Source organism: Cuculus canorus, chromosome 2 (assembly GCF_017976375.1).
Source record: "Cuculus canorus isolate bCucCan1 chromosome 2, bCucCan1.pri, whole genome shotgun sequence".
NCBI classification, from domain to species: Eukaryota; Metazoa; Chordata; class Aves; order Cuculiformes; family Cuculidae; genus Cuculus; species Cuculus canorus.
The window spans coordinates 41,933,595-41,956,927 of NC_071402.1; the positions used below are offsets into that span (position 1 = coordinate 41,933,595).

General features: G+C 36.8%; 1 protein-coding gene across 1 annotated transcript in view; it reads right to left on the bottom strand.

Annotated features, from left to right (window-relative positions):
* The window catches only part of LOC104067680 (lipoxygenase homology domain-containing protein 1), a 133,764-nt gene that overhangs the window by 90,426 nt on the left and 20,005 nt on the right, over window positions 1-23,333 (bottom strand). Inside the window, 2 exon segments of the mRNA XM_054060180.1 lie at window positions 8,474-8,699; window positions 20,753-20,916. Of these exon segments, the coding sequence (XP_053916155.1) occupies window positions 8,474-8,699; window positions 20,753-20,916 (390 nt within the window).

Consider the following 23,333-nt stretch of genomic DNA (forward strand, 5'->3'; position numbering starts at 1 on the left):
AGAAGAAGATTACATTGATTTCCTTGACTTTTTTAATTTACTGGACCTCAAGGCATCTTATAAAACTCAAACATCGTTTCATCCATCATCACTGAAGAACAGCTGTTTCTCATTCCTAGTGGAGGTGTTAAACAAGTAATAAAATAATACCACAAATACTTAAGGAAAAAAAAAATAGCCCCACGTATTTTGAAAGATAAGAAGGAAATGCTGATGGATAGACTTTATGAGTTTAATCTTAACGAAATTAACGTATTTCTTCTGATATATATAAAATTATCCTAAACTATATCTCCAACACCTTATCACTACCACAACTGTGCTTCAAATTAGGAGTGGTGTCCCTTGATCAGTTTTATTACTGATAGTAGCTCTAAGCAGTCACTGCAGCTCTCACATATCTACACTAGTGTACCAACACTTAGCCTGTGACATAAAGTTGATCTCAATAGTACAAACACATCTTCAAAAATTTGCCAGAGCCTTATACAAGCTATTTTCAAGGTTTTTAACATAAAAACATAATGTTAAAACAAATAGATTTAATTATTAGCATAATTAAGCTATATATCCAAATCACATTTTATATCATAACTCTTAGTATAATCCACACAGTATAACTGTGTGCAGATAGCAATAGGATAACACAAGAAAAACAAGAAAATGTTCAAAAGACAGAGGAGTGACAGTAAACAGTGAAAGAAAATGTGTAGCCAAGCAAAGAGCCACACTGATCATGAATGGACAAATTCTCTCAGAGCGTGGGAGGACACAGGCCACATTTCCAAAAGAAAACCAAACAAGTAGATTCATCTGTGATCAGCCATTTGAATAACAGGAATGGACTAGTCATGGAGCAAGGCCCTGCAGATTAGTAAAAGCAGGGACATACCAAGATAAAGTCTTCTCCACACTTTTACTTCTCCACACTTTTTAACTGACATTTCCAGTTTTGAAAAAGGAAAACATCTGTGATTTCCACGATCAAAACTGCAAAATTTAATAAGCACAACTTTCAAGCATATTTAATGTTCTTTTTTAAGAAGTCCTTTAACAAAAAAATTATGAGAAGAAGAAAATACCAATAATTTCTTTCATTTCTGGAAGGAAACCAACCAAATGGATTAAGTACAGGACACACCAGAACAGAATAAGAGATAATTATTACACAACACAAAGATATTAACAGATAAATAAATGACGGTTCCTTTTGTAGCACTGTGCATCTCTGTGGTAACCAGAGAGATGATAATGATCTAATCAAATACAGCTTTCTATTGCTACAAGTCTAAATAAATCAGTCTGAAATAGGAAACATGCACATGTTGAAATGTAAAGAACTGGAAAATATTTTCCATAGCTTCTTCCGTCTATACATCTCTCACCATCTGGAAAACGTTAGGTCTGGCCTTTATTTAGGCTATATATTCTGCATTATTTATAAAGGAATCTTCTTAACAAAAAGACCCGTTTGTGCTTTAAAATTAACAATATGGGCTGCTATATTAGGATAATAAATGGAATGTTCGTTTCCCTTAACTTGAATATATGTTACAATGGATTTTCTAGGGACCACACAAAAAAAAGCAATAAAAATATTCCACAAAACATGCTCTACCTACTTAACTAGAACATGTCACTAAGGAGAAATTCCTGGACATTCATATAAACTTTCACTAAATAGATTATGCAGGTTAAGCCTTCTCTGATCAAATGGAAACCGCGGCACAGACCAGCTGGAGTAGACGCGATGTTTTCAAACTTTGTCAAGCAGTCCCTCTGAATTGCAGAACAGCCACAAAAGGTGCCAGTGTTAATGGCTCCCGAGCTACAGATTGCTTAAATATAAGAACAAGAAGAATGATGTCACCGTGTAACAGGTAAGACAAGGTACACCAGTGGTTTGATAAGCGTAGGAGACAGATACAACCAAATCTGGACAAGGAATCTACCAAACGTACTGCTGAGAAAGAAGAAATCACCATACATGACATTTTCCTGTTTGTAGCTTTTTGTATATTAACAAAACACAGGCTTTTGTGCACAGAGTGAAATTAAAAGACCTTAGAAAACATGTTAAGCCTCTGTGACTGGTTTAATTCCCTTGAGAAACTGACCTACTCTAAGGCCCCCACCTTTGAAATGGTCATCTACTTCACTGCAGTAAGAAAAAATCATCCCAAAACTCTGAGAGTTAGACCTCTATGGCCAATCCTCTATGCTGTAGTAGCAATTTCATTTTGCTATACATCAATGTAGTGAAACCACACCAGCTGAAAACTGGGGTGACAAATCTGAAAGATAGGCCCTTAGGCAAAAAAAAAGAAAGAAAATGTTGAAAATTACATCATAAAATCAACCACTGAAGAGAAGACAGGGAATATTGTTTCGGTGTTATGAGTGACCTATTAGACTCACAAGTGACCAACAAAGTAATAGAAAAAACATCTTGAAAAGTACAATACTTTTGATGAAGTATATAAGAGGAGTAATTGATACAAAATATCAGGAAAAAATATCACCTAGCACTCACTAAAAATAGAATGTTCTTTCAGGAAATAAGTGATTGAAATCTTCAAATTGCTGACAGAGAAATTTAGATAAGTTCTGTAATCATATAAAAAACTCTGGGACATGGGTCCATGAATGAAACTGTTGAAGAAAAGGGAGGTAAAATGCCTTCAGGCAGAAACAGGGAGCTTCTAAAAGGCTTCGTGAAAGACAGGTGTTAAAACAATATAATGACTATGTTAAAAAAAAAAAGTCGTATCAAAGGTATAAAAAATGCTATAGGTATCACTGAGCAGTCAAGGGTACAAGTATCAAATCTATACTTGCTCAGTCTGTAAAAGTGCTTCGACTGCTACCACTTCAAATGTTATAATGAGATTTCAGGTGGCTTTTTAAGTCCCTAATCCAGCTTCTGTCATCTATTGATAACATGAGAACATAAGCTGTTTGAAATAAAGGGGAAAAGAGAAAGGAAGTTTTGTCTCTCTGGTTATGAAGAAAAGGTAGCCTAAACGCATACTAAGGGTAACAGCAAGTCAGAGAACACTTCTTTCCACAATTCTTAATCTGGGCAGCTGAATCAGAGTTTTCGGTATAGAAGGCTGTTATATTGTTGATCATTCACCAATGGTAAAACTTAGCTTGGCCCCAGTCTGCGAGCACAGTATACGATTCTCATTTCCTTATAAAGAAGTAATGTACAAACTTGCAGTGACTAATGACATTTTCCTTCGGGAAATATAAACAGTAAGCAAGTATAGCAGATTGCTTTGCATTAAAGCCTAAGCTAATATTCTGATATGCTTGGGGAGCAAAGAAAATAATCCTAGTAGAATTAAAGAATTTATTGGTAAGAATAATAAAATGAAAGTTTTCCCTGCAGAAATATTGGTCTTTTTCTGCTCAGTATAAACTGCTGTCCCATTGCTGGTTCTTTTCAAAGTAATTCTACTAAAAGTACAACCATTACTTTAGAATAATTGTAATAATAATAATAATAATAATTAGGTTCTCCTTACTTCTTCCTGTTTTACAGCATGGAGTAGATTCTCTTTGGATGAAACTAAATCATAGGATATGCTCCAGGAATAAAATGACAATGATCTTGCCACAAATTGACACTCAGTCCACGTGAACATACTAGAAGAAGCCCAGAGTAACTTCTCCCGAAACACATATAAAGAGGATATTGGGCCCTTAGCTCGTTGGATTTTTATCACCAACTGCTTCACTGTACAAATCCACTGCCATCAGGCTACTAATGTAAATAGACCAATTGACCAAAGAACACAAAACCCAGAGAGATGGTAAATTATATACATTAAAATTGTCAAACAGTTTCTATTCAGTCCTCTTTTAATGATAGTGATCCAAGATATTAGTACAGGATTACACAGTAATAAAAAGGCTCTGCCTTTTTTTTTCCATATGATGCGCCTGCTTGAATGAAAAGGTCACTTTGGAATGATTTGTTAAACAGCAAGTCTGAATCTCTGTCATGTGGTTTTCTCATTTGGTATTTGCTAATATTGGGCTGCACAAATAGTGTTTGGCATTTTGCTGTGACAGAAGAGGGAAGATACAGATTGGTGCAGTGTTAAGGCTAACAGAGAACAATTTCATAATGGCTAATAGTGGTTAAGAGGCACTATCTTCCTCAGAAGTGGTACATATATTATTTGAGAAGTTATAAATACATAAACACCATCAGATGAAGACATTTCAATTAGAATTGCAGTTCTCAGGCTTTCTAATCTCCACTTCTATTTACTTCTGCTATTTGGAATATTCTTATTCAAATAGTTGGCGCCTCCTTAGTGATTAAACAGGGGTACGCATTTTGTAGAGATAATGTTTAAGACATTACTGTTTCCTTTGGTCGTCTTTTGCACTGTTTCAGTCAGTGAGTGCATTCTAACCTTTCTGTATTTGCCTGTACATTTCTTCAATTGGAATAAAACACTATATCTTTTGAGTTCGAATTTTTCCTAACTCATCCTCTATATTTGTCTTTCACCTCAAATCAGTACATTTATTGCTTTGCTTACATGACTAAGATCAGGGCAGAATTTCCCATTTATATTCTCATTTGAAGTTTATGTTCACATAAACAGAACGGTAAGAAAATTCAACATTTCTTGTATCAGGCACCCTTTAGATCAAGACTTCAGCCATATCTGAAGACAATTCGTGTTAGGATGTGTGATAAAGGTCTTCTGCGCACTCACAAAGGAGCAAGACACATATTGGCAGGGGAGAGTCCAACTAACACCATCAGCCGATCTTCACAAGCATTGGGACACAAGGGCAGGTGGGAACCCACATTAAGGGCTCAGAGGAAGGGACGTCCTCTCCTAGTCCCTGCAAGGGCTGCCCGAGAAAAGTCACAGTGTCCAGGTATGAAACTCATCACGATGAGACATTTCTGGAGTATCTATCAGATTGCCAGGGTTTGCTGCCTGGGGGTGTGGAACACAACATAGGATGCAGGGGAAAGAGCATTTCAGAATTGCGCAGGACTTATTCTGAGACATTTAGAAGAAAAGCCAAAGGAAGGGAAAGAGGTGATTTGGGAAGGAATAAATGTAGGAAAGTAGAGGGATCAAGGGTTCAAAAGGGCTGGACATAACTAATAGTTTGCTGGTTAGTATAGTTGTCCAGCTGTGTCCTGCACACAATAAGTGCAATTCATCCTATCTTCTTATTAATTTGCTTTCTAACCGTTTTCATAGGTGAAGGACTCCGTTCTCTCTGTGTGTATGCATTTGTGTGTATGGAGTCTGAGTGCCAGCAACTGGAGAGTCTAGAAGGATTGAAATTAAGCGTCAGCAAGTGGGGTGTGACCAAGGATCAGATGCCCATGTCTGTAAGGAAGAGACCACATAGGCAGCTGACAGTTGGAAGGACCAGGGGAGTCCCAAGCAGCTGCCAGAGACACCATGGGGGGGGGTGTCTCTAGGGATGACACCTGCTGGGGTGTATGTGTGTCTTTAAGTAGCCTTGGGTGTTCATATGCCCAGGTGCCAGCAACAAGAGAGACTGGGATCCAGGAGCAGCATTTGGGCAGGCTAAGTGCATAAGCCCCATTGTATAAGTGCATACCTGTATGTATTCCCACTAGGACATCCATTCTGCTCAGCCAGAGAGGGGAGCAGGATAAGGCAGCTGATGCTGTCTGTTTGTGCAATTGCACTGTGTGTTCGGGTTATCTGTGCAGGTGGCCATGTATACATGTATTTACACCTGCTGTGTGTGCTGACTGGGAACACATCTCAGCCTTGCCACTGGTTGGACCTGGGACCATGCACCTGCATGCAGCAGCCTTACCTCCATCAGGGTGCCAGATCTGGTCTGATTCCCCTAGCACTCCTGTGTTGTCATGAAGCTATGTCAAAAGCATTCAAAATAAAGCTTCTATCTTATTTTCATTGAGTGATACTTAAGATTTACCTAGTTCAAGACATGATCACTAATTTCCAACCTATCACTGAGAAAATAGTTAAAAAAAATTTTTATTTTGTGCATCACAATGTACCTAGAGGATGAAATCAAATCAACGACAGCAATCAATAAATAATCAAATAATTGTAGAGTTTGGAAAACTAAAAACATTATCTGAAGCTACTAGAAAAAAAGTGAGACTGGGTGGAAGATTCACACTGAAAACCAAGTTGGAACAGACCTCCAGGGATCATCTGGTTCTACAGTATGCTTAGTTCAGGGTCAGCTTCAAAGGCAGGTGAAGTTTTTAAAATCTCCAGGGTTGGAGAAGTAAAAGAGAAGATGGAATAGGAAGAGCAAAAGGACCTAGAAGACTTGTCAGCAGGGAAAAATAAGAAAAGAAGGGAAAACAGGCAGGAACATTTTGGAGTCATAAAACCTAAGTTTTTTATGAAAGTTGAGACTGATATGATGAAGGGAGAGAGAAAGAACTGAAAATATCAGTTGGAGTAGGAAATCAGATTAGTGTCAGTTTTTGAAGCGGCTGAGGAACAGTAAGAAAACCTAAGGGGGTTACCAATGTGAGAACTTTGGTTGGAAAAGAAGGGATTTGAGAGAGGAAGCTAAAGAAAAGCTGACAGAATCAGAAAATAACAGGATCTGAAGAAGAGAAGGTAGAAAAAAAAGACAGACAAGGAATCAAAAATCACATCCAGGATTTTGGGGCCCTGTTGGGTGCATAGTAGAGTTTGGCAGGAGAAAGGGAGAAAAACGATAAGGAAAAAGTTACCCTTTTCTCTAGGAGAGAAGTTGAGTAACAAAGTAAGTGTTAAAGAACAGCAATTAAATAAAGAAAAACAGTGTCTTCTGAGCTTAGTTTATATTTGTTAATTTCGTTTAAAGTTTCAAGCATGTCACTTTTATAGTTAAGTAAATTTAATACCATTAGAAGGTACCAGATTGAGTTGAAAGTACAGGATACAAATTAGTAAATCATATCAGATTATCATTAAGTAATTAGTACATCATTTGTTCTGCTGGAGAAACTGACTTAATGTGATTTGTCCAGTACTTGTAAGCAATTAGCTTTTAAATGGAAGGTGTAAATGGATAGAGTTTCATTGGCTTGTTCTTGAGGAACTAAATAGGAAATCCTTGGGAGGCCCTGCTAAGTTTATATTGATGTTCATTTTAAATGTGCCTAAAATCAATAATTAATTTATAAAACTTACAATTTAAGGAAATTTCCAAATCCTTCCTAACATATGTTTTCTTATAAACTTGAGAAGTATATTTTAATAAAGATAATGTTCCTGCAAAAGCAAGGAAAGAGGCAGTAATATAATGATTAAAAAGTAAATGAACGTGCTGTTTTAAACATTCCCAGCCTTTGTGAGACCTGACTTGTTTTCTCACTTACAAGTACATAAATGGAGTGCACTTCCCAGAATATTAATACTTTTCAGTGAATGAGTAACTCAGACTGCATAATGCAGATTTGAGTTGTTGATATTGAATTAACTGTCCATAAAACTTGAGTGGCTTCTGCACTACTTTTCTGTTGCACCAGTATATGATATTGATGTCACTGCAAGAAGTAGCACTGTGGTATATGTTAATGATTGTAGGGCTTCGTTCACACAGCTTAGTGTCAGGTTTTGAAATCTCTTGCTGAAGTCACTAAATACTCTGCAGAATAATAATATAATAATAATTCACACATCACCGGTCTTGATGTATTTTTCAGACAAGCTTTCAACTTGTTTGGTATTATCTTCTGAAATTATTTTGTTATTGCTAAGTGCATGATGACCCTTTTTTATGTAGAATCACTGATTCATTTTTAATACAGTTTGCCTGAACGACAGCACCTATCTATGTAAGACCTACTACTGTCAGACGGTATTATCTATCAATCTGATGCATCATTGTCATTCTGTTAATATAAAGAGAATTCTATTTAAAAAGTCATGCTAAATAATTATACTGGCTCCCTATTTCTTTCTAGAGGCCCAGGACTATTTAAATAATAAATTTATATGACGGCTATTTCCTGCTTCACTTGAAGAGAACAAAGTGCATAAAAGCTGTGGTAAACTTTGGAAAACATGATTCAGATCATGGACTTCTGGTAAAGAATATCGTATGTAGCACAAGAAAGGATGATATTACATCTGCTAAAAAGAACTGGATGTCACATGTCATTCCATACCTTGTTAAGGCCTTGATTTCCTGCCTGATGTGTTGCTCTAAAGAGCAGTATTTGCCAGTGATTTGGGGGCAATCTGAGAGACGAAGAATTTTAGAGGGATAAAATGCCCTGGCTACAGCTATTATTCTTATTTTGGAGGGAAAAGCAGTGGGGTTAAATGATCACTTCTGTGGAATTAGAAAGCATCTGGAGGGTTTATTTCTTACTTATGCTAGCTTTTGGGCAGTCTGCTCTGGAAGAAACATGAAAAGTTGTCATATACTCACAGGATATGTTTAGTGAGCAAATGATCTAAAACTGAGCACGTACATGGCAAAAGCTTTTTTGCGGAGTTTCTTATTGCCACTTCTCTCCAGGTATCGCCTTCACCTTTGTCTTCTGCAAGCCAGCACTCTATGGGGAGGCAAATCTCCTCCTCAGAAAGAGGGATTACTCTTTTAAGTCTGACTTGCTTCAGGTACCAGCTGGAATCATTTCCAGTGTTGTCATGGCCAATGCGGATTTTATAGAGATGCCCAAGACCTCTGAGGTTAACCTGTAGCAACAGAAAAAAAAACAAAAGTCCCAGATTTTAATAACAATTGTAATGTTGTCTTTAAGTGATCTTTCTTACACTGGGCATGCAAGATAAATGTTCAGCTAATGCAACCTAAAGTAATGGTTTTGTTAGAAAATGAAGCCTTAGTATACAACAAATCCCAGAGTGATCAAGCAAAAGCGTATGGAGAAGTGTGCAAGCATAAGTTTATCGATTTCAATACCATATTATTTAAAGTGACTAAAGGGCTCAAACAATTCAGTCTGGTTTTAGATCTCTGGACAGAGACCAGTTTGTAGTGTTACAAAGTAAACTATTTCTAGACAAATACTTTAAGAAGCAGAGCTACCTTCAGTCATTGCTGCACAAAATAATACATTTTACAGTTACCATCAACAAAGCCCTATTAACTCTTGCTACCACTTATCAATCTGTTATGGCCCATTTTTCTCTTTGTCTTCTATTTATATGTGCATTGGTTATCAGGGTTAACTGTTTCTGTGAGTGCTGACACCACACTGCAGCAAATGTAAGCAATAAAACGTGACTATGCCACACTGAATACTGCAGCCCTGAAATAAAACCCACTTGGTTTCGGGATGCAGTTTTTTGAGCAATGCTGGTGGCAGGAACCTAAGCACAAAAGCAGAGTTAACCACTTCCATTTTCAGTGATGTGTTTGAAAGGTCATGCTATTGGGAAAAACATCAGAGAATAAAAATTTCTTTTACCATTATACCAATTTTGTATTGTTTAGCATCAGAGGAAAAAGCAAACACAAAAAATGGATTGACAAACAGCTAACACCAACATTGTCCCACCAGTTCACATCACCAAAAAGGATGAACTAAGATTTGTGTTTAAAGACTCATTGCATCTGTTCTGGGGTGTAATATTAATGTCTGCCCCAGAAAGAGAATTTCCCCTTCAACGTTTTGTCTAAGGAAGACTATAAGGTAATGCTCCTCTTCTCTGTGAAGCTGAGAAACATCAGAGACACTAGAGACATATCCTTCTCCGTCTTTTGTTGAAATGTTTTCCTAGACAATGACACAGGCCAGTGTAACACTGACATTTCTTGGCCAAAAGCACCATCACAGAAAAGAGGTTTGCAGCCCTAACTGATCACCACTTCCTTGCATCCCTGAAGGAGAGCCTAGCACAACTCAGTCTCATAGGATGATATCATGACACAAATGTTAGAGGTATAAAGTCTGAGTAGAGTCAGACGTACAGTGAAAGCAGTAGGTTTTCCTATATTAAAACCGTATGTTAAAGTAAGAGGTGCTTACTGAAAGTATAAATATATCATTAATGCAATAAAAAAAAAGTGCATCAAAAATACGCTGCTAGTACTCACAGCTGAACTACGGCAGCAGATAAAAAGCTCTCTGAAACTAACCACAAATTTAGCCAGGACATAGGCTAAGTAGTCATAATACCTCTGCCACCCAGACACAAAGCAGAGAGCTCTGCAATCAGCAAGTGACTGCTGAGGTTGCCTTGCAAATAAATACAACAAATAACTTACTGTTTATTGCACTGAATACACCATTGGCAAACAACAAAGGTGGTGTTCTCCTGAGATCTAGGCAGTGACTTCTATTTGTGGTGTAGAAGTGTTAAAGTGCAGTTCAGTAAATAAAACATTGAAACCTTATGGCCTCATAGTTGAATTCTGGCATGACCCCTGTCGAAAGAGGAGTGTCAAAGCCATCTCTGCATGCACTGTTCATTAATGTGACTCTCAGTCAGGACCAGAAAACATATTTTGTCTTCTGAGGCACCTAATCAGTCATTTGGCTGTGAAGCAAACTGAAACATTATTGTTTAAAAAAATCCTGCATATCTATAGTGGGTATGAGATGAGCTGGCTGAAAAGTGAAGGCAGAACATTCTTAAGTTTATTAATTTTATTTAGCATACTGTGCTAAAGTGCATGTTTTTCAGAAGGAAGTCTAAGATGGGACATATGTTTGCAGGAGAATCTGCCGGAGTTTTAACGTTGTAGCTGGCGTTTGGCAGACCACTGGTATAACTGGAAAAAGACCTCCCAAAAATAAGCAGAGGTGGGACAGCTAACCAAGATAGGAACAAAAAAAAAAAAGCAATTTGAAAAAGAAGGTGGTGGAAATGATGAAACCCATTCATCACCATGCAGGGACATCCTCTTACTGGATAAGAAACACAGCAATCCATCATGCATCATCAAATGGAATTTCAAGAAGAATCAGTTCAGAAAAGAAAGCTCTGTCCAGACTGTTAGGTTTTTCCAGGAGATGCTCCTCGTTGCAAGCAGTTTATTTAGATCTGTTAAAAGTCCTGTTTAGCACCTCTAAATTCCTGCATTTATTCCTTTCTATATTTCATATCTCTCCCTACATTCGTTCTCTAAAAGATGATGCAGTATAACAAAACTAAGGGAGTTAAGCGCATGTGCTAAGTGGGAATTTGTCCAACATCAAGTCAAATGTATTTGTTTGCTTTCAACTACAGTGAGGAGGAGTACGAAGCATCCCTACCTACTAGACTTAAAAATTATGAGGGTTTTTGCAATGATAAGCTACTCAGGACATATAGGTAATACATATTTCTGAGACTGAACAGTCACAAAAATAATTTAAAACACAGAACACTGCCAAACTAATAACATGCTTAATGATATTACTTCTGTTTCTGATGAATCATTTATGGGTGTTCTTGAGGAAAAAGTATCATGTTTGTTCTTGTAAGGAAATTAAGGCATGAATGTCAATGGCAGAGAGCAAATCAGCTGTATATGATGTTCTCGAAGACACATAATACTATTACAAATTTGGTTTCATCTCCTGTTGTAGTCTTGAGGTTTGGAACAATTCATCTTGCTGTCAGATCAGATATCACATTGGTTTCTCATTGGTATTGACTTGCTAACACGTTACTTTGCCCATCAGAATCCTGTCAAATGTATGTCAAATATTGTTCTGGCAGTGAAATGCAGATGAAAATAGTCTCATAACATGATAAGGCTAACAGTATTCTTTTGCTGACATAAATACCGTATCTCAAGGTTGCTCCTTTATTTCCACTATTGACTATATCTTGAACTGCTGCATGACTTGAACACATATCTACTTTCACAATCAGAATATTCTGCAAAAAGTTGTAGAGTAAAGTTGACTTTGCTGCATTTGTAAACAACATGCTTACAAAAAGCTTAGTCTAACTGGTTTCTAGTATGGCACCATGGCTGCAAAAGTAACATTCCATTTTACATGGAAATAGCCTTTCTGATAGAACTGCAATAAATGACCTTGCAAAAAAGAAAGGATGGATTCAACAACTAAAACATCACTCTGGAAATCAAACAGCTATATTCTATTCCTGGATGTGCTTTAGGCTTCTTGAAAAAAGATTACATAATTCACAAGAATTCTTTGCTTCATTTCTTAACTGTATAATGACAATATTTAGACGTCTCTCAGAGGGACACTGCAAAGCTCTCTTCATAAATTTTGAGGTTTCAGAAGTAGACACAAGACCAAGTATTCTGTATTTTTTTTTAAAGTTTGCTGTTCATTTTAGTTGATATTTTTCCATAACTCAGTTGGCAGATCAAAATTTGTCAATTGTAATTTTCACAGCTAACTTTGTAAAGCTAGTAGTTTTGCTCAAGAATCAATTACAGTTACTTAATCTCATATAATCATGTAATTTCTGTTGTTTACTAGCAGAAGTTGTGCACAGAATAAGGGAAGAATAGCAATAAACTGCTTGGCAAATATGTTTTAAATCTACTGAAGAACACGGTCAACATAATAAAGACATTTCTACAATACATTGTAATTGGATGTTGCAGGTACTTAAACTTTCTGAACAACACACAGGGTGGAAGATTGATGTATTTTGGGATAGGTGTACGCTGCTCCGAATAAACTTGCTAGAATCCTAGCAGCTGTACACCTGAGTTAGCACAATAGTCCCTCAGCCTGGACAGAATGCTTCTCAAGGCTGGTGAGCACTGAAAGCAGTATTGCAGTGAAAGCAGGAGCTTGAGGCTACTATTTGTGGGCCTCATAACACAGCATTGACAAATCATCAGACATCCACTACTCAACCAGAACAACTGGGCAAAACATTGCACAGGTTCAAATGTTTATTTATTAAATACATTAAAAATTGGTTTGCAAAATTCCTTTTACCCTTTAAAATCTTCAGTATGGTATGATACATGTTGGATGTGAATGGGAATTAAAAAAAATTCGTAACATTTGAGAAATAATAGTTTGGGGGTATGAAGTTGTCATTCTGATGTGGCTTACACCAGCCATCTATAGATCATAAATAAGACTGAAACTCCTGCAGAAGTAATAAACAACAGCATGGAAACACAGATGCCTCCTTGAGGTAAAGGAATTTAGATATCACAAGCATAAGATGTATCAATCTTCTTAGGCATTGCCTATTAGAGAGGTTTTCCGACAAATGCCAGCCTCATGCTCTCCCTAGCAAAAAGTTTTACTAAACATTGGAATCGTCACTTACAGTTCACGCCTTGGTTAACTGTGAAACTCCTGGATGCATCAACTCATTTGTGCCAATTCCATGATAAGTTCTAGAGTGGATGGACCTCATTGCCAGCCTTTATTAACCCTATTAATATCATTGTGAGTACGATAGCAATATTTCTGTTCCCTTATCAGTACTTTTATTCACTGTTACAAGCAGTAATACCAACAGTCGTTATATTTTAAAGTATCAATGCCATTACCTATTATTGAAAAAACTGCCTACCACTTTCAAAAGGCCCACATTTTCAAATAGAGGTAGCTTTGTCTCAGTTACCCCATATACTAAATGTTTGCAAGAATTTGAACAAGATTAGCGTGGTAAAGAGTATAACGTCATGCTTTGTTCAGTGCTATTATTTATCACAGAATCATAGAATCGCTAGGTTGGAAAAGACCTCTTGGATTATCAAGTCCAGCCATTCCTATCTGCCACTAAACCATGTCCCTGAGCACCTCATCTACCCATCAAATACCTCCAGGGACAGTGACTCAACCACTTCCCCAGGCAGCCTCTGCCAGTGCCTTATAACCCTTTCTGTGAAAAATTTTTTCCTGATATCCAGTCTGAACCTCCCCTGGCGCTGCTTGAGGCCATTCCCTCTTGTGCTGTCCCCTGCCACTTGGGAGAAGAGGCCAGCTCCCTCCTCTCTACAACCTAAGGCATTTCTAGAGAGCAATAAGGTTTCCCCTCAGTCTCCCTTTCTCAAGGCTAAACAACCCCAATTCCCTCAGCCGCTTTCCATAAGACTTGTTCTCCAGCCCCTTCACCAGCTATTATTCGTACAAACATAGGATTAAATTCTCTTCTTACCAAAGGGGATAGGAATATTTTCATTAAACCATACATTAGAAAATTTAGCCTTATTTTTTGAAAATGAATCTTAACAGGGCTCATATTTTACAATTTGTCTCCAAGAGTAACTTGAAATCCAGGTTTACCAGCAAGTTCTTTCTAAAGAGCATGCAAGGGCTAAATTTTTATTTTATTTCTAAATGAGCTAAGCAAGTACTCATTTCAGACCCTAGCATACCTTTGATATTTTGAGTGAAATTAGTATCACCCATTTTCACGTGCTTAAGATATTTAACTAAGTGAAATGTGAAGCAAGAGTTCCTTGGTTTAATAGGAGACTGTTTAGTATAAAGACACTTCAGGAAAAGGATGGAAAGAATATAAATAATTATAACTCTGTTTCTGTTTTATATACTGCGATAAGCAAAATAGTGTTCCTGTTGTACAGAAAGCATCCCGCAATCTCTTTGAAATAAACTCAGGCTAGCATGAAAATCATTTGGATAAGTCAACACTTTAGAAACAGTACACCAAAATCCCTATGTCTAACACAGCTACTGTAGGCTATGCTTGACAGTTATTAATTTCATGGAAGGCTATCTCATTAACAGCGTTTCAGAGAAGTCATGCGCAGTAGCTGGATTCCCCAAAAGAAAAATAAATCCTTGACAACATTAGTTTAACTTCTACAGCATCTGCATGTAATGGAGAAATCTTTGGAAGTAGAAGGTATTTCCAAATTGTGAGCATGCAGCTGGTAAATGTTGCCAAAAATATCATAACTAATATACTAGTATAGTACCGAGGGTTAGGCCATGGTGCTTGCATTTTCCAGATGTCTGAATTCCGCTAATTTGTTAATTGTGGCAAAAAAACTTGTCACAGTTATACACTAACTCAAGAATTGGAGTATGTCACAGGTGCTCTCAGAAAATTAATAGTCTTGTGAAAAACGTGGATAAAGACATGTAGGGAGTTGAATTAAAAGCCACACAAAGACAGTATTATTTTTGCCACTACATACTTGCTTTGGTTACAAATATAAGTGGGGCAAACAAATAATACTCATTGCACAATGACAGTATAAACAAAAAAATAAGTGAGAGTGGTCAAATGTTGGAACAGATTTCTCAGAGAAGTTGTAGGGTGGTAGATATTCAAAACCTGAAGAAATAATGTCCTAAGCAACCTATTCTAGATGTCCCTGCTTTAAGCAAGGGGCTGGACTAGGAAATCTTCAGTGACCACTTCTAGTATCAACTATCCTGTAATGCTGCAGCACTCAATGCAATGGCATCACTTTATTGACGTAATTATCTCTATGCTCAGAATCAGATTCAACATCTCTGGTACTAAGAAATCCATATAATGCACAGTGAAATAAATTTTGCAGGAGATAGAACTGTTAAAAGGCTGCCAAAGAGCTGGCCATGTAAAATAAGGGCCACCAAAAACTTTATCACTTTATCACAAGATAAATTGTTAGCATCTTGTTTAGCATGAGGCCTAGACCGTATATAGCACCTGTTCTCTTTATAGAGTTTTATCAAGCCCAAACAAAAAAAAATTGGAGAGGAGGAGAGACAATAAGCCACACATTAGTAGTACCACTTACTTCTGGAAAGTGCTCAGATATTGAGATGATGAAGGAATAAGAATGTAAACAGACTAGAAAATGGCTGAGGTGAAGGCAAGGCAAGAGCATGGATGAGTAAGTGTAGAAACTGGATTTAGGCATTTGACATGGGAAGGTGGGGGAGCTTTTAGCACAGAGACCTTTAACAAAGGAAACTAGTGTCGCAAAATTTCAGAAACAGCCACCTGAAGCCTACCAGGGGGCTAAATGGACAGCATAACCTGGGGGAGAAGAGTAACTCAAGAGAAGCAGACAGGAGGGTCAATGTGCGTTCATCTTGGACTTGTCTTGCCATAAGGTGGCATAAAAATAAGCGGTTTAGATATATGGCTGAAAGACTGAACTTGAAATTGAGTACATAAAGTTCTCTCAAGAACAAAGTACCTTACAGGGAGAAAACATATATACACTAATATACTCCATACTGCAGAATTACTGAACAAAGAGCACTCAGTACGGAATGAGGTTCATGTTGTTATCATATACATTTCTTATAGAGACGGACAGTTTCAAGTGGAGTTAAAGCCAGCAACATGTTTTATGCTGCCTTAAGCATATCTGAATGAAGCCTAGGTTTCTCTAAGTTTTATTCAACTTTTTCCGGACTTAAATGGCCATTGTGGCAAACAGGGGCACCTGAAAAATAACAGGACATAAGCTACGTCCAGCTTTTAAGCATTGGCAGTCCTATGGTTAAGAGAGTGGATAGCTACATTAGTGCTTGCAGTCTCTTTTGCTGTCATCCCACTTGGGAATAATTCTCACTGAAATCATTACAGGCTCCTTTATTTTAACAATGGGAGGAAAAGCATGAAAATGGATTTGTTTCAACCTATTTTTATTGAATTTATTTTTCTCCCCACTGCTTCCCATTTCACTTTAGAGATCTCAGTTTTGACTTGTGAAAGAATGAATATGGATCCAGGATACAGGAATGAAAGACACACAGTGAAACACAATGGATTCTTACAGTCCATAGGGCTGATTCTGAAGGAAGGAGTGTTAATTATTAATGCATTTAAAACAACTGGTATTATTATTTAAATAGGAAGAAAACAAAATGAAAATCAACCTATAAACTTCAACATATAAAGTCTCCATGTGATGCAATATGGCATAAGACACACCTGATGAACAAAATACTTTACAAACAAGGTGCATGTAACTGGAAGAAAAAAAGTCTGAGTTTAACACTGTAGTAATCTCATAGTGTTCCTCAAGAAAAGATGTTTATTAAGTGTTATGAATAATTATCTCTGCAAGAATTAGTAGGAGACCTGCTTTTCATCTATCTGTATTATTCTCTGGTATTTTGCCCTAATAGACTATAGTGTTTAGAGGACTATTTATACAGATGAAGAAACTTCAAATAGTGTAACTGGATATGGCACCAGCTTTACAAGTTAGATAAATGAGACCATGCAGCAAAATTCACATCAGTGATGGATTCCAGTTTTCAGTTCTCCTGAAATATCATGCATACTCCATGTCCCTTGCTTGCAAACATAGAACAACCAACTTCCTTGCAAAGAGAGCCATCAACTACAAAATATAATGTAAGGTTAAAGTGAAGATTTTGAAGATTTCTTAGAATAAACCCCACCATTTTTAATAGCTTAGTATCATGTTGTTTAAGATAAACTTGACAACATGTTGAGATCAATAAAACCAACACCGACCTAAAGAGACTGCAGAGTTGATAATGAAGCAAACTCATAAAACAAAGAATGGACAAATTCTTGTTGAGGAGGCACTAGGTCCTGGACTCTCACTAAAGCTACCATACAATATTTTGAAAGCATATCTACTGAATCAGTCAGTGATTTTACTGACTTTGTTATTACTAGAAGAGCAGAACTTGTACCTGAAGGTATGGAATTATTCTGTATTGAAGTAATAAAAATTGACAGATTGAGACTGACTTTTGTGGAAGATAATAGGTTTACAGTCCTCTGCTTAGTTCTTTTTGACACTGAAGGGAATATTTGGCTTGACCAAACATTAAAAGAAAACTTACAAAAATAATTTCTTTATCAAACAACGTGTAAACTCATAAGAGAGAATTCACCATGTTTCAAAGAATGATGATGCAGGGCCTGAGGATATAATTTACAATATGACAAAACTTTCAGTGTCTTGAGCAACTCAACATACTGCCAAAATCAGTATTTTTGAAATATTGAGATGATATACTCAGGACTCTGATGACACCAGAGGAAAATGCAGGAAACAGATCACAGTTCTGATGAAGCCTGTAACTTTATGTTAGATTGATATCCGTCTATTGGAGGAGGAATGACTCTCATCAGAAAAATTATATCCTAAAAACTATGACTGAATAGTAACAGAAGCAGAAAACCATAACTTTGAAACAGTTTCTTCGAGCACACAGGAACAATTACTGAGCACAAATGGAAATCCATCAAATTTACATTCATTTTTTTTCCCACTCCCATATTGTTTATCCCTGACTTTCCCATCTGGTAGGAAAAAATTATTAAGCCACAAAGGTAAATATAGTGCAGCTTACATACAACTGTCTTGTGAGAACCTAGGACACAGATTCCAGTCAGAAACAAGAACTCTCCCAGTCACGCAACAATTGTGTATTACTTTCAGTGAACTTCACGTGCTACAATGAGATGGAAATCTCCAAGGACAATAGCCTTGTCATAATCTACATATGTTATACTAGAGGTCAACTGGTTTTTAGTCTAATTTACACAAACATTAATCAGAGATAGTCAAATCTAATGAAATTACATCAGCTGTATACAGCAATGCAAGTAACATCAGTATCAGGTTCTAAATGAGAAATGAATTCTCAGGAGTATACAGAGGAGCACAATTTGATTTACTCAAGCTTTAACAACTTTCTTGTTTCATAATTTTTAACATGACTGAATATTCATTATTTCCTTTTAGGCATCCAAGTTACTAAGCTGTTAACTGTACTTTCTATCAGACTACATTTCTTTATTTTTATTAAGAAAATGTAATGCATTTTTGTTTCATTCTCTTTTTGTGAGCTATTTCTCTGTCATTTCTTATATCTGTTTTCAAAGGGATTTTTAAATGAGATGGTATTTTGATTGGATTTTTGGGACATGATTGTGCTTTATTTTTCCATTATATAACACTGAACTGTTGCAGTTCCCTGCATTGGTTAACGTTTCCTTTAAAAAAAAAAAGGACATTATCTGGAAGTTAAAGAGCCTTCAAATATACAGCACATTTCTACAAAAGGCTACAGATCTTGGCCTATTTAGTCAAGATTTTCCCCAATGTACTTAAAAGATTAAACTAATATAGCAGAAAGCAATAGGGACTATCCAATTGTTCTGCAGCTCCAAGTTTTTTGTCAACATTGATGTTATTACATAGTGCTCTTAATGTTGGAAGACTGTAGAGTCACAAAGTGCTGAAATATTTGGAGAATACAGCTTTCTTTCAGACTAACAAAAATCTCAGCTATCATATTCAATTGAGAAATGGGGAGGGGGATGTGGGAAAAGAAAGCAAAATTATTTTATTTGTTCTTTTATTTCTCTCTTCCATTGATCAGTACTGACTGATAGTTTAATAAGTGGGTTTGAGAAATAATGGATGGACAGTAATCCAGCCAACCTTAAAGATTCAATAGAGTGGTTAGAATTCATGAAGCTTCCTTAGAAACCTCTCAAGTTTAGAGGTCTCATTACGCACAAATTTAAAAGTTTGCTTACACAGTTAGATTTCATAAGAGGTTTAAGTGGAGCTCCTCAATACAGATTTATCCCTCTTAAACTGCATCAAAGTGCTGTGTCTTGCCTCCAAGCCTCTTCTAGGCTTTCAGAGGTATATCACCAAAGAAAAAAAAAAATCAAATACAAAGACCCAGGTACAGTAGAAGACCTAAGCCTGGGTGCTAGTGTGGATAGCAATGGATCATCAGAGCTCCTGGACCAGGTATCAGGTCTTGCATTGATTCTAGGAGGATAAAAATGATGCTTTGAGAAACATAGTGTTCCTTCCAAAGAAAAACAAAAAAGCCAAATGTTCTGAGTACTTATCTCAATGAACTGAATAAATGAGTAAGAAGTTGCTGTCAGACAATCTGAACAGACATCCAAGATGATAATCTAGCCAGAATGTTTTGAAAAGAAAAACTTAAATTTAGCTTTCACATAAACACTGATTTCACATTCCTGCTTTGATATGATATAATCTTTAACCAGTATCATCTGCAAACTTTAGCCAAGTTACTTTCAACTTATAGGTAAGGGAAAGACCACCATTGACTTGCCTCCGCAGGAACTTACATATTTATACTTCAAACTGGAAAATAAAAATTATAAAAATCAGACAAACTTCCTGGCCTATCTGTCACTGATTATCCATCATCTGTTTATTATGCATAAATTATTTCAACCTAAATGACATATCCCAGATTTAATGACTGCAACAGGTACAGTCCTGAGAAACCATAGGAACTGGAGGAAATTGTAGGAGGTAGAGGAACAAGAGCACCTGGGAAATGTCATGCTTCTGAAGCACCTCTCAGAGGTCCCTCTGAAGAAGAGAGAAATCACCAGTCTAAATCATCTGAGTTAACCTACCTGGTATGATTTGACTTTAGACCCTAGCAATCCTCTCCTTCCTTCTTACTTTCTCCAAGAAAAGATTCTTGTGACAGTGTCTTTCAGTGGAAACCTGAATTTACACTGGAGGCTTGCAAGGATGGATGTGCAACACAAGCCATAGCCAGTACTATCAAGTAATCAATGCAAAGAACAGGCAAAGAAATTTTTTTCCACTTCTGCAGAAGAACAACATAAAGTTAAAACTAGCACATCAAGCAGATGCAGGTATAAGGCAAAATCTTAGAGAGGTATGTCTGCTTCATGCAGTTCTGAATACATTTGCTGATTCAAATCTTACTATCCTATAAGTCAGGCAATCCTTCAGAAACAGTTCGTGATCCTTATATATTGCTGTCAGTCCTTTTATTACTGCCATTATTCAGTTCTGATAAAAGCTATTTTGTGTATGTTTTGAATTCTCCAGCGTTTATATAAGAGCCATACTATACCTTAAATGCATCTTCACTGTTGCAATTAAACAGCTGGTGTTTCCCAGATCCCAAAATAATAGGACCAGAAGCTTTGTTTTCTCCATAAGCGTAAAGGGATACTGTTGCTGTTGTGCCAGCTGTTTCAAAATCCCCAGTGACTACAGTAATCTTCCAGTCTCCTTCTATAAAGTAAAAAATAAAATCTAAATGCTTTTATAACTGTTATTGATAGGTAGTGAGTTACTTGGATTATATAGATAACAGTACAGTTTAGCCCACGGACGATAACTAAAAGGTAACAGTGCTGGGAGAGACAACAGAAGATTGGCTTAATACTACATCATTCAAGCTCATCTTAGGCAAGTAGCATCACTTGAAAGATTTAGAAGTTTTGCAGTGTATTAAAGCTGCAAATATGAACACAGAGCCTAGTGTGATTTCTAGTGATAATCCTGTAGGTTGTCACAGAAAAAACCCAACCTCCAGAATTTGGAATATGGCAACACGTATAAACAAAAAACGCAGCAAGAAAAAGTATCAAAGCATCCCTATTAAGTAAAATTCCCTTCCATTTTATGTTGATGTGACACATCAACAAGAGCTGTGTTTGCCTGAGGGGAGATATGACATTGAGATTAGCAGGAAAAAAAGTTTTGGACACTAGACAAGGACTTTTTAAAAAATCATTTTATATAAAGCTTCCTTGATATCAAAATGTCATCTCTGCTCACATATAACGCACACAAGTTGTTTAAATATCTGAAAGCAGCTTAATATAAATCTTATTTTAAAAAAGAACAGTTCATAACTGGTAAACGCATTTCTACATCTGAAAAGCTGAGATTGCATGCCCTCCACCCTTCTTTTCATTGCAGCTTTTACCTGTATGAAACAAGTTCCACTTAGTGACTTAAATTCATTCTGTGTAAGGCAAACAATAAATGAAGTACCAGCCCACAGTTATCTTATAAATAAATGCCAGAGTGTACAGTTTTGTTTTATTAATAGAAAGCTGTCTAGTAACACCTGCATGAATTAAATCTGTTGTCTGACAGAAGTATTTATCTGGGGCCAGCCCCATTATCCCTCATTAATTTGCCCCACAAACGCTGAACTGGAGCAGGAAGTTTGACCTCTTGGTTTCCAATTTCTTAATGAAGAAAGGTTGTTGTTCAGCCTGAAGAAGAGAAGGTTCTAGGAAGACCTTATTGCAGCCTTTCAATATGTAAAGAGGTTATATAAGAAAAGGGAAGACTTTCTGCCAAGGCCTGACAAGACAGGAGGGAATGGTTTTAAACTGAGAGACGATAGAAATTTTTTATGCTGAGGGTAGTAAGGCGCTGGACCAGGTTGCCTAGAGAAGCTGTGGATATTCCATCACTGGAAGTGATCAAGAATGGGGCATTAATGGAAGATCTTCCTTACCACGTCTGGGGGTGTTACTAGGTCTTCAAAGATATCTTGCAACCTTAACTATTATATGATTCTATAAAAGAAGTGAACCATCCAATTTCCATCCAAAAAAATGTCAGATACCAGATTGTAACAAACTCTTTTGTGCCTTTGGAAGTTTGCACCCTCATGACTTTCTCTACAGACCCACTTTCTTGACAAAAGAACCATAGCACCAGGCTACAAAAGGATCAACATTTATTAGAAGAGTGAAAAGCCTCTGTGTATTGAATGTGGAAACAAAGAGCATAAGGCAGGGGCTCCCTGGCCCACAGAAAAACTTATTTATCAAAAAAAGTTGGCCTCTTCCATTTTCAAACAATATTATCTAAATTCCTTAAACATAAAGTTCCTTTGGACTATTTGGCTGAAAAATATGGACAATGCAATTTACGAGTACTTAGGAAGAATGGTGTAGGCAAAGGGCAAAATATTCCTCGTAAAAATTCAAAAGTCATTCAGACACAAATATTCATTTTGAGCCAGGCAAAACAAATTTTCTTTTGGACTTGTTCATTGTCTGATTTATTATACGTCAAATGTTTTGGTGGCATTTTCTATTCTATTATCCTCGCCAACTTTCTCTTTTGTTAAGCAATGAAGTTTTGAAACAATGGAAGCAATGGTGGTCTTGGGACTGTACATTCTGCTTAGCTCAACTCCTGCCTCCAATGGATAAGCGTAGCTCCAGTAAACTATTTTGCATACAAGTACAATTCTCGAGGTGAAAAAGGAAACAAACTTTCCCAAAAACATGATAAAATGTATATTGGGTTTGCACTTCTCTGTGTTGACCTTAAGGCCATTTTTTTTCTGGAAATAGGCAGAACTTAGTGTTTGAAGGACAAAGAGGTATAGGAGAAGAATCCTAATTTGTAATCTCTTTGAAGCCAGGAATCCTCACTGCAATCCTGCATGCTTCCAAACAAAAACTGGAAATAGTATTATAAACACATAATTCTCATTCTCCTTGGCATAAAAAAATGGGTTAGGATGAGGTAGAATACCAATAGTTCCTTAATGACTGAAGAGGAGTACACACGAGGAGAAAAGAATACAGAAAAACATATAATGAGGTGACTTTCATCTAGCATACATGGAGGAAAGGTGCAACCTGACACCAAGTACATCCCTGGAGACGCCAGTA